Source organism: Ananas comosus, linkage group 7 (genome assembly GCF_001540865.1).
Source record: "Ananas comosus cultivar F153 linkage group 7, ASM154086v1, whole genome shotgun sequence".
Taxonomy (NCBI): Eukaryota; Viridiplantae; Streptophyta; class Magnoliopsida; order Poales; family Bromeliaceae; genus Ananas; species Ananas comosus.
In genome coordinates, this window is record NC_033627.1 from 4,331,030 (window position 1) to 4,342,509 (window position 11,480).

Consider the following 11,480-nt stretch of genomic DNA (forward strand, 5'->3'; position numbering starts at 1 on the left):
TAATTAACCATAGATTAAATACTTAATCCTGATTAGTTTATGAGATAACTTAAAATTTTTATCCTTCTTATATTATACTGTTGTGACTTTTGGGGGGACATATTTATGATGATAAAATTGATATTTCACTTAAAATATAAACAGTTCTATAAGAGTAATAAACTAAAAAGAAATTTAAAATATTAAAATTTTTATAAAAATAATATATAAAAGTTAAATTTTATATAAATATATTTATAATTTGCTATGTTTACAGTGATATGTATGCTTTTCTTTTTCACTTGTTTGTACTATGTGCCCGCGTTAATTAAATATCAAACAAACAATCTGCTGCCACGTGTTGTTCCTTTATTTCCAACCCTCCCATTTTTCTCTTATACAAACTTTCAAATCTCACTCTCTTCCCCTTCCCAAATTCAAGAAGAGAGAGGAGAAACGCTCCAATACGAAACCACACACACAAAAAAANGAGAGTTAAATATTAGAAATTTTGTAGGAATATATCTGTTATTCAATATCTTTACAAAATGCTGTACGCAATCAACCCTTTTTTTTTGGGTTAGTTTCATACATGTTCCTACAAGCACAGTAAATTACAAATATATCTCTACAAAATTTAACTTTTGTATATTATCCCTACAAAACTCCGAATATTTTTAAATATATTCTACCGATAGAATCCGCCAGAAAACTTTAATTAACCATAGATTAAATACTTAACCCTGATTAGTTATAAGATAACTTGAAATTTTTATCCTTCTTATATTATACTGTTGTGATTTTTGAAAGAAGATATTTATGATGGCAAAATTGATATTTTACTTAAAATATAAATAGTTCCATAAGAGTAACAAACTAAAAAGGCATTTAAAATATTAGAACTTTTATAGNTCCCGCGCCCAACCAACCCACCCACCCACCCACCCGTGAGGACAAAAGGGAGGAGGCGCATGGGGAGCTGCGATGCGAGGGGCCCGTCGCAGCAGCAGTAGAGCCGGGTCGGGGCGAGCGGCGGAATAGCAGCAGCAGCAGCAGCAGCAGCAGCAGTATTAGTAGTAGCGACTGCGGATCCCGAGGCGATTCCCGGTGGTGAAGATAACCGCCCCGTCTCCTGTTTGTTCTCCCCCGTAATCCCCCCCACCCCTCCCCAATCTCCATCATGGAGATCACGAAGCCGCCGCCGCCGCCGCCGCCGACGACGACGACGACGACGACGACGCAGCTGCAGCAGCAGCAGCGCAAGTGGGTGGTGCCGTTGCTGGCGCTGGTGCTCTTCTCGTCCCTGCTCATCTCGATCTCCCTCTTCTCCTCCTCCCGCGTCCTCCTCCTCTCCTTCTCCCCCATCCGCTCCCTCGCCGGGGACGACCCCCTCTTCGTCGAGCCCAAGCTCCGCCTCCTCCCCTCGCCGCCGGCCCCCCTCCCCGCTCCGCCCCGCCTCGCCTACCTCATCTCCGGCTCCTCCGGCGACGGCGCCGCGCTCCTCCGCGCCCTCCTCGCCCTCTACCACCCCCGCAACCGCTACGTCGTCCACCTCGACCTCGACTCCCCCGCCGCCGAGCGCGCCGCGCTCCGCGACCGCCTCGCGCGCCACCCCGTCCTCGCCGCCCGCGGCAACGTCAAGATGATCTCCAAGGCCAACCTCGTCACCTACCGCGGCCCCACCATGGTCGCCAACACCCTCCACGCCGCCGCCGTGTTGCTCCGCGACGCCCCCGATTGGGATTGGTTCATCAATCTCAGCGCCTCCGATTACCCCCTCGTTACGCAAGATGGTTGTACCCTCTTTCTAAATCTGTTTTGTTTCGCTTCAAAGGATGTTAATTAATTAATTTATGATTTGGTGGTGATCATACATGTGTTTGTTTAGATCTGCTTCATACTTTCTCGTACCTGCCGCGGGATCTTAACTTCATTGATCATACCAGTGATATTGGGTGGAAGGAGTATGTATTGTGGATTGAAACCCTACCCCCTTTCTGTTTGCTGATGAATTGAAATTCAATTAAAGAGTTGATGGTTATGCGTTATATTGTATGTAGGTTTCAGCGGGCGAAACCGATCATTATCGATCCGGGGTTGTATATGCTGAAAAAGGCGGATGTTTTTTGGATCCCACAGAGGAGGAGCGTGCCGACGGCCTTCAAACTCTTTACTGGTATGGTTGAGAGAGCCTTTGTTTTCGCTTCCTTTCCCTTGCGAAGCAACGGTATTATTTGCTTTACAATTGCTTGGCTTTGATGGATATTGCAATTGGATTGCTCCTTTTCTGATGCTCTTTTGTTGGTCGTGAGCATGGAATGGTCAGATTCTTTGCTGTACCAAACCGATACGGTCGATACTTCTTTTGTCTAATGTTTCGTTGCTAGTATCCTTCAATAATAGGTTATGTAGAGATGATGAATCTGGGCATGGAGTACCTCTTCCGATTGTTCTGGTTTATAGGTAGACGTATATTTGTTCTCTGTACGCACAGGAGATGTGCAATTGATGCTTGATCTCTGTTTCATTTCCTGCTTATTCAGGGAACATGGGTTTCGTGACTGGCTTCATAAACTTTCAAAAAATAAATAGCGACGACAGACTGCACTGAAATGAAACTTTTGAGCTGATTGCTTTCTCTTTGTTTCGCAGAGTGTTCCATATCTTCATTGGATTTTCTAGTGCAAGCGTAGCACGCATTGAATATAAGTTGGTTGAAAATCCATCGAGATATTTTGGACATGTGTAATAAAGACCCTTTAGTGCCCCACCGAAGTGATTTGATTAGATTGAACGACAGGTAACTTAAGAGTGATGGGAAGATCAAAACTTATGTAAGATGATATATTGAGAGAAGATATGATAATACTTGGTTTACTGAGGGACGGAGGGATCTGCTGTATGTCAATTAAAGCAACAAACAACAGACAAATGAGAACCTAGCTGAAAGCCATAATAAAAGAAAGATTACTTTGAGATGACTAAATTTACTTAGCTGCCCTTTAATTTGTTGATTGAATTCATTCTCAGACGTTTGGGGATCCTTACAACTTTCACTCTTCTTCAATGCTTTTTGTTTATTGCTGAATTATGCTTTACATCTCATGGCTTCCATCACCAATTTGCTCTCCAACTCGAGCAACATTCATCACTGCAAGGTCAAAATCAAGTCTAGCAGTGTTGTAATTCTTTGTCGTGTTCATCAATCAAGTATGAAACTCTGTGAATTTTCTTCAAATTATAAATGCTGTCAATAGTTTTCTGTATGTACATCTAGAAGACCGTCGGTCCAAATATACTATTCTAAAGTGTTTTTGCATATTATTCTCTCTGCAAATATGCAAAATTATTATGCATATACTCTGGTAATGTTGGTATTTGCATGCATGCCCTCAAATAGCTTGCGTATTTGCTTGTGTACCCCTTTTTGATATATATCCGAGAAAGGTTTTTGTATATGTACCCTGCTGAGGCCATGCATGCCAATAAAGCTGTTTTGAGGGGTATGCATGTAAATATCAACTTTGGAAGGGTATTCACACAATTTCACATAGTTGCAGGGTCTAACAAAAAAGCTTCTGTCATTAATATTTACCTATACTCTTTTGCTTGATGTTTTATCACCACTGCAGGCTCTGCATGGATGGCACTTTCTCGCCCTTTCATTGACTACTGCATCTGGGGGTGGGACAACCTCCCACGCACCGTCCTCATGTACTACGCCAACTTTATCTCCTCCCCTGAGGGCTACTTCCACACTGTTGTCTGCAATGCCCGGGAGTTCAAAAACACGACCGTGAACCACGACCTCCACTTCATCTCGTGGGACAACCCTCCAAAACAACACCCGCACTACCTCACGATAGCCGATATGTCACGCATGCTCGACAGCAATGCCCCGTTCGCCAGAAAGTTCCGGAGGGACGATCCAGTGCTTGATAAGATTGATGCTGAGCTTTTGTTCCGTGGACCTGACATGATTGTGCCCGGAGGTTGGTGTGCTGGGAAGAGAGAGAACGGAAGTGATCCCTGCTTGGTCGTGGGTAACACCACTCTCCTCCAACCAGGACCCGGAGCTATGAGGTTGGAGCGGCTTATTGTTTCGCTTCTCTCATCGGAGAACTTCCGGCCGAGACAATGCAAGTAGTAGTATTCCTTTTTGGATCCTCAGGTATTAAAGCGGCACGATAAATTAAGGCGGTATTTACAACTTGAGGAAAAAGAAAAGTTCTGTGGCGGATGTTCGTCACCTTCAATAAAAAGAATTTTGCCGATCATGTTTTGTGGCCCCCATGTACAGAGAGCAGTTAGGCGATCAGCGCAGTGCAGTGCAACCGCCCGAACCTGGGGAGGTACCTGATCTTTCCATGATCGCGATGATTTATTGCAGGCCCATTTTTTAGATGCATTAGCAAGCATTTACTATTGGAGCTCAGCATGTTCTAGATTTACTAGTGTTAGACATTGAAGAAAAATGGAATTTATCAAAAATATATATCATTATCAATGTTTACTTACTGTTACTCCATGTTTGTGCTACATTTGGTAGCTGTGATACAGTATTTTGCACTTAACTGCTTTTTTTTTTTTTTTCTGTAAAGCAAACTGAGTAGAAGGTAATAGAGACTTGGCACAATATCTACTTCATGCTTTTGAGTAAAACAATTCGGACAGGTGCATCAATGATTTACTTCTTATTTCTGAGTTGGAATGTGACAATGATGTTTTGTTTATGTGATACATGTTTAAAAGATTCGTTAGTGACGTTTTTCCGTGCAAGCAGGCTCTTAGTGTTCTCTACAATTTTCTGTTCATGTAGCCACATCGACAGGTTGAGTTTCCTCGACATTTACTGGCTTTCTGGGAATACAAAATATCATTTGATATCTAATTTGATTGAGATTTGAATCTTGAGGATATTCCTATAACTAGGTTTAGTGTTATATTTTTTTTTTTCCACTTTTCGCTCATACACATATTATGCCAGGTTTGTTCCTTTTTTTTTTATTTTATGTAAAGCACAATATCCTTAGGTTGAGTAAACTTTATGTGAGGTGAGCCAATGTACGACGCTATCAGGAAAAAGAAGAATTGTGGAACTGCTTCCCTGAGACCCTCCAGCTGGATCAAGAAGTCAAAAACAGAGTTTTTGAAGTTGCACGAATAGAAGCTCTAATTTGTAACTTACGCAATTAAATTCGGTACAAAGTTATTTTTGCGAGGATTTTATTGCATTCCAACTTTTAAAATAGCTTATTTGCAAATACTTGCGAGGAGGTGAGTTAAGATATTTGTATGAGAGCGTTTAGTCTTTAATACGCAAACACAAAATAGGATTACTGGGGTGTTATATTTCTAGACGAGTAATAACACCTGGAAGGTCTAAAAATTGAAGGAGCGTCCAGGGACACCTTGGTTTGAACATCATAGTTTTACGCTATTAGTTAGAAAATAGTGGTTTGATCAAAGTGGATTAGGCTATGTTTGGGATTGCATATATAGAATGTCTTATCTACAGTAGAAAAAGTACGAAAAAAAAATATTTTTATTTGTTTCTGAAAAGCTTATATCACAATGAGGCTGCTACAGCTGTAGTTCTGCATGAAAATACAATTTTGCCAAAAAAAAAAGAAGGAAATAACATCTCTATATCGTTTTGCATTTACTCCTTTTCCGCCAATAATAGTAGATAGTTCTCAATAACAAACGAGCCTTATCTGACGTGACGACTCTTTGTAAAATGTATAGTGTTATTACTTCACTCAAAATTTTGTCGTAAATTTTGTCGTATGGTGTAATATCAGCTTCGATTATACAATTTTTAAAAAAACATCAAATTTTAAAGAAAAAGATTCAAATACCATCCACATGGTTTCGTGCTTTCTCACTTTAGTACTTTATAGTATAAAATACATTACTTTCATAACTTGTGATTTTATTTTTCTCTTTTCGTCATCCTCTCCATTAATTTTTTTATTAAACCAGTGACAAAGTTAAAACCACGTGATACTAAAGTAAATATTCTATAAACTATATAATACTAAAATGAATATTCGATAAACCATAGACGGGGTATCTAAAATATTTTGTATATATGATTTAAAGATGAGTAAACTGAAGCGCTGATGAAAAAAAAAGAAAAAAAAAAGAAAAAAAAAAAAGAACACACAAGGTACTAAAATAATACACTTTAAACCACATAGTGCTAAAATAAAAAATCGCAAAATCACAAAAATAGTATTTAAAGTTTGCCCAACTTTAAAAGAGAAAATGAATAAATAGAAACCATTGGATGGATAGGATGGATAGGATGTATAATTTACACCGCTTTTGAGCGTATGAATAGTATTGGTCTTTTTTCGCTGGTCACAGTGTGTGATTAGCGAAGAAATCTCAATTCTAATATTTTTTTGGACATTTGAATAACATTGCTCTTATTACATACTAGAACATCTGCTTTCGCAGTAAAAGTAGAACTAAAGCAAAAGAGAAAAGAAATATATTTCTTTATTAGATCTTCTATTCGACACTATTCCCATCTGGGTCTGATTCGCTCATTGAATGCACGAACTTCTTATTCAAGATATCTCTATAATTTACTTCAAAAATCTTGTATAATTGGCGGGCGAAGAGTGCGATCAAATGTTTGGAACGGAATATTATACATAGCCTTTTTATTTAAGTAATTACTCTGGAATATGATAAATCACTTTATAGATAAAATATATTATGCTACTAAATTATAGATATCAAGACCTTTTGGACAGCAAAAATCAAAATCTTTAGCTCCAACCACACAAAAAAATCCGCATATCAAATGTGTAATTCTTAGATTCCAACGTTCAAATAGGGCCTTATGTGATGCATTTATATTAATTAATACACATCATCTGCAAACTCATTCATGTAGTAAAGCTTTGAATCTTAATTTCACAATCAAATCAAATCATTGAAACTTGCTTGAACTGTGAGAGTAAAATGCACGATTGACTCCCAAATAGATTGAAAATGAAAGAGGGTAAATGAAATAGGAAGGAAAGTGCAGGGATGGTTTTCGATATTTAACCTAAAAGTTGTCGCATAATCCGGTTTGAGCGAATATATTAGACACTCCAAATGGCAAGAGGAAAGTAAGCAGCTAATTCCTTAAAAGGCGTGGCAAAATGAACAGAAAAGCTCCAAAATAGAAATAAAATCACCTTCTGAACAAAAGAACTTTGAGTGATTTCGAAATACAAGACCCTACAACCATGGAGTTGAGTTATCCTGGTATGCAATTCTTATTTCACATGAATGGGGATTTTCTTCTACGGTTATGTCACTCTATCAAGAGCACCACCAACCTGCATATGAAGCCATTCCGTTGCCGAACCCTGTCCATACTCCCTTGGTGTCTCTAGGCTAAATGGCAAACTAGAAGAAGCATTGAATGTTTGAGGGCCGAACTGCAAAATGTTTCACGACGATTTTGCCGTGAAAGTACAATAATCCATCATCGATTAACCCAGGATAAGTAATCATGGTAGGAACTATAATTATGTTATACCCATGGTGAAACTTTCCACAAAAACTTACATCTTTTGGCGGGAATGCTTCAATGCCAGTGTCCATGCTTGAATTGACTGCTTCTAGCTTCATCGACAAAAACTGAAATGTGCAGCAAAAAGGAATTATTTTTGAACTACTTTTGAAGGCAATGCCAAAGAATGCCAACTGCCGGAAAGGTATCTACCTCAACCTGGCATTGTAAGGCCTGAATGTAATTGATTATTTCATCCAGAACTGATGCTTTACCAATCACCTGTGAGAACACGCATGAAAGCACAACGTCAGAGCGCAACATTCAACGAAAAGTAGCTCCAGAACTAGAAGAGGCATTAAATTGCGACCTTCAGCATGAGTTGAAAATAGTTGATCCGATGCAATACTACATGATATCTGAAATTTTTTTACAAAAAATAATGTGGAAATTTCAATATAGAATATGCACCTTATTGCATCCAGGGACTAGATCTTGGAGAGTTTTCATCCGTTCACTTATTTTTTCTCTCCTTGCCTGCCAATAAAGAAATTCCAGTAATATAATTAAAATTGTGGAGCGAAGAAACCTCAGAATGCTGCAAATTTTGTGACCAACTTTCTACCAAGTTAATAGGAACACATTTCAAAAAAAAAAATTCCGTGCCTCTTTTGTCTAGCTTCATGGAGAAGCAACAGCCAGAGCTTTTGCTGTGGCTAGAAGCTGAAGTGAGCTTGTGAGCTCAGAAAGCAAAAGGTTCTATTTGAAACCTCTGCTTCTGGGATTTCAATGGAAAAAGATGATTATTTTTATTTTAACAGCTCGTAAGCTACAAATCATGGATACCAAGGAGGTAGGGAATAACGGAGCTTAAGTCGTAACTTCAAAGAAAACCTTACTCTTTCTGCAAGACTATGACTATCTGTTGCTTGCCCCCTTCTCGCCCTGACGTGGATGTAATCTTGCTTGGGTGGCTCAGGCGGTGGAGCAATTTGATCCATCTGCTTATTAGCCATTCCGGAACTTGCTTCAGCGGCACCTTTCACATTGACATTATCATCAACAGATTTTACGCCCTTGAGCCGTTTTCCTTCAGAATTAGTCTGCAAAGTATTTCAACGAGCTTTCGGTTCAACCATTTTTCAACATTAGAAGCAATTCTTACATGAATCATTGCACTTTTTTTTTAATGATTTTACTTTTATGCAAGGGCTCCAAAAAATAGAAAATTGTTTAGCATACTATCATATCCCTAAAGAAAGCACCAAATTGCCTTCTGTTAAACATAAAAAACCAATGGTATATCAATTGAGTTACAACTTAGAGATACACTATTTCAGCAGATTGAAACCACTGATTAAACTAAACCAATATGCGGCACACCAATAAAAACAAGGCAAGCTTTCGAAAATGTTGAGGAATCAATTATGATAGATCAAGCACGCTGATAATGTATTATAATGTTGAGAAAGTAGGCCTTATTTTTATTTCTTCCATTTTCCAGATTATTTTCTCTTTGCTGAAAAACTTAAGAAACTTTTTTGTCCAGATCCGAAGATGACACTGGAAACAGCCAAAACTACTGAAACTGAAACTGAAGCACTGAGAGCCATCATCAAAACAGATACAGTAACTAAAATTTCAAACCTTGTTTGAGGTAGTCAACTCAAATCAGCCAAAAAATTGGAATGACTATTGAATTTGGATGCAAAACTTCGCTAGAATGCAGTATATCGCTCGAATTTATATATGGACATCTATCTAAGTTGCAAATAAATAATGGATCTAAAACTAGCGAAAAGAGATCTCTTTCTTTACAAGAGATACCGAAATCAGCAGTTTATTAACCGATTTATAAAATTTCCATGATTGTACTCTATTAAGTATAACCACCATCATCCATCAACTCATTTCTGTGAAATTTTGCATCCATATTCTACAATTATTCGAGTTGTTAGACGTACTTACGACATTAATAAAGTACAAGGTTGAAATTAATGCAATTTTTCATGCAAAGGTAATTGAAGCGCAGGCTAAAGCTCGAGAGGGTTTCTTTGTAATTTACCCTAAAAACTAACACAAGCAATCAAACACACTAAGGAGCCAGTTGGTTGAATATAATTGTAAATATAGTGTAGTTAGAAATCTGTACAGATGGAAATACAACAGTTATAACTACATGCATCTCGTTTGGAAGCACTACAACTATAAATAAGCTGTTCGGTTGTAAGCAGCTGAAAAAGTACGTTTACAAACTTTTAATTATATACGGGATGGTTCGATTACTCCCTATTTTATTAGAACAAGGTAATTTTATATTAAAAAAGTTATTAGAAAGTAAGGTTTTCTCTTTTGTTTAAAGTTGCCCTGTCCAAATCTCCAGCAGTTGAATTTAAATGCAGCATACCAAACCCTAGATTTGGATCTGCATGCGGCGACGACGGCGGTTCAGCTGCAACTAAGCACAACCAAACAGCTTCTGAGTATAGTTCAAGAACTTCGAAACTACAAAAGTAACATTTGGACAAATTAACACCTTTAGCCAATTGTAAAGTTCACATTTTTCCCTACTCCACCAGAGTATTACCCCAAGAAACCCTCCAAAACAACTGTTTTTCACCTCAATTTTAACAAATCAACAAGAGGCTTAATTTCTTACCCTAACCCCAACCCTCTCCAATCACACAAACAAATCACTACAAGAAACCAAACCCTAGCCAAACCAGGAGCGAGGGGAGGAAGGGGGTACCAAGCCATTGCCGCCGCCGCTCGTCGCCGAGGCGAGCTTCGGCGACTCGCCCTCCGCCGCCGCGGAGTCCCTCCGCCGCCGCCGCGCGGCCCCGCGGCTCCCGCCACTACTCTCCGTGACGCTCGACTCGTCCACCGAATGGTCCCGGTTCCCGACGACCCCGGCGGCGGCGGCGGCGGCGGCGAATAGAGTTCCCGCGCCCCTCTCCGCCCCGGGCCCGGCGACCGGGACCCCGACCATAGGGAGCGGTTGCCACATCTCGGAGCTCGATCCCACTCACATAGCTAGGGTTTGATCTCTCTATTGCGATGATTCGAAGCTTCGAATAAGAGAGCGTGAGAGTAGATCTGAAAGAAGAAGCGTGAGCTTGGGACTGACACTGTTACTGAGAGAGAGAGAGAGAGAGAGAGAGAGAGATCAAAGAGAGTGAAAGGGGGGAATTAAATGCAGGTAAAAACGTACACAAGTTACTGAGTTACTGGGCTATTGATCATTTTAAATTTTAAATAGCTATTTAAATTTTTAAAAATTTTATTTTTTAGATTAAATTTTAAATTTTTTAATTTTAGTTTGACGATAATATTTTAATTTTAAAATTTAAACTAATTAAATTATTTTAATAAATTTATAGTTACGAAAATTATATAAATTATATTAATTGAACCTGCAACGTTGTCTTCAAATTTTAAGTATCGATTGGACTGTAAAATTTAATTTTAAAAATATTAAAAATTCCCTTATGGTTTCGCACTTTTCATTTTAGTACCTTATAGTTTAAAGCGTATCAAGTTAGTATCTTGTGGTTTCTCACTTTATCACTTTAGTATCCTGTGATTTAAAGTGTATCAAGTTAGTACTCTGTGATTTTATTTTTATATCAAGTTAATACCCTGTGGTTTTATTTTTGTATCAAGTTAGCACAGGATACTAAAGTGATAAAGTGTGAAACCACAGAGTACTAAAGTGATAAAGTGCGAAATCACATGGTACTAACTTGATACATTTTAAACCACATGGTGATAAAGTGAAAAAGTGCAAAACCATAGGGTACTAACTTAATACACTTTAAATCACAGAGCACTAAAGTGAAAAAAAGTGAAACCACTGGGGAGATATTTGAAGTTTTTTCAAATATTAACTAGCTGACTTTAATGATCGATAGTTTTTGTCTTAAATGTATTGAAAGTCTGATAGAAAAATTGTCGCCTAAATTATAAAATTTTTATAATTACA

At 38.6% G+C, this 11,480-nt stretch overlaps 2 protein-coding genes across 2 annotated transcripts; one reads left to right on the forward strand and one right to left on the reverse strand.

Annotated features, from left to right (window-relative positions):
• LOC109713141 (beta-glucuronosyltransferase GlcAT14B-like) lies at nucleotides 905–4,669 on the forward strand. The gene is made up of 4 exons (XM_020237115.1): nucleotides 905–1,772; nucleotides 1,868–1,943; nucleotides 2,040–2,155; nucleotides 3,612–4,669. Exons 1-4 carry the CDS (start codon nucleotides 1,160–1,162, stop codon nucleotides 4,124–4,126), a joined length of 1,320 nt encoding a protein of 439 aa, XP_020092704.1. The 5' UTR covers nucleotides 905–1,159; the 3' UTR covers nucleotides 4,127–4,669.
• Nucleotides 7,008–10,612, reverse strand: LOC109712363 (transcription factor bHLH79-like). The gene is made up of 6 exons (XM_020235899.1): nucleotides 10,248–10,612; nucleotides 8,398–8,601; nucleotides 7,970–8,035; nucleotides 7,712–7,780; nucleotides 7,555–7,626; nucleotides 7,008–7,424 (listed from the first exon to the last, which is right to left on the reverse strand). Exons 1-6 carry the CDS (start codon nucleotides 10,503–10,505, stop codon nucleotides 7,293–7,295), a joined length of 801 nt encoding a protein of 266 aa, XP_020091488.1. The 5' UTR covers nucleotides 10,506–10,612; the 3' UTR covers nucleotides 7,008–7,292.

Excerpts from the sequence above, each read along its gene's own strand:
- LOC109713141 (XM_020237115.1), top strand. The coding sequence starts at position 1,160 with ATGGAGATCACGAAGCCGCCGCCGCCGCCGCCGCCGACGACGACGACG. Across the intron at positions 1,944-2,039 it reads AGTGATATTGGGTGGAAGGA|GTTTCAGCGGGCGAAACCGA; the intron begins GTATGTATTGTG and ends TATTGTATGTAG. Across the intron at positions 2,156-3,611 it reads GGCCTTCAAACTCTTTACTG|GCTCTGCATGGATGGCACTT; the intron begins GTATGGTTGAGA and ends TCACCACTGCAG.
- LOC109712363 (XM_020235899.1), bottom strand. The coding sequence starts at position 10,505 with ATGTGGCAACCGCTCCCTATGGTCGGGGTCCCGGTCGCCGGGCCCGGG. Across the intron at positions 7,627-7,711 it reads CCTTACAATGCCAGGTTGAG|TTTTTGTCGATGAAGCTAGA; the intron begins GTAGATACCTTT and ends TGCACATTTCAG. Across the intron at positions 7,425-7,554 it reads AAGCATTCCCGCCAAAAGAT|TTCGGCCCTCAAACATTCAA; the intron begins GTAAGTTTTTGT and ends AACATTTTGCAG.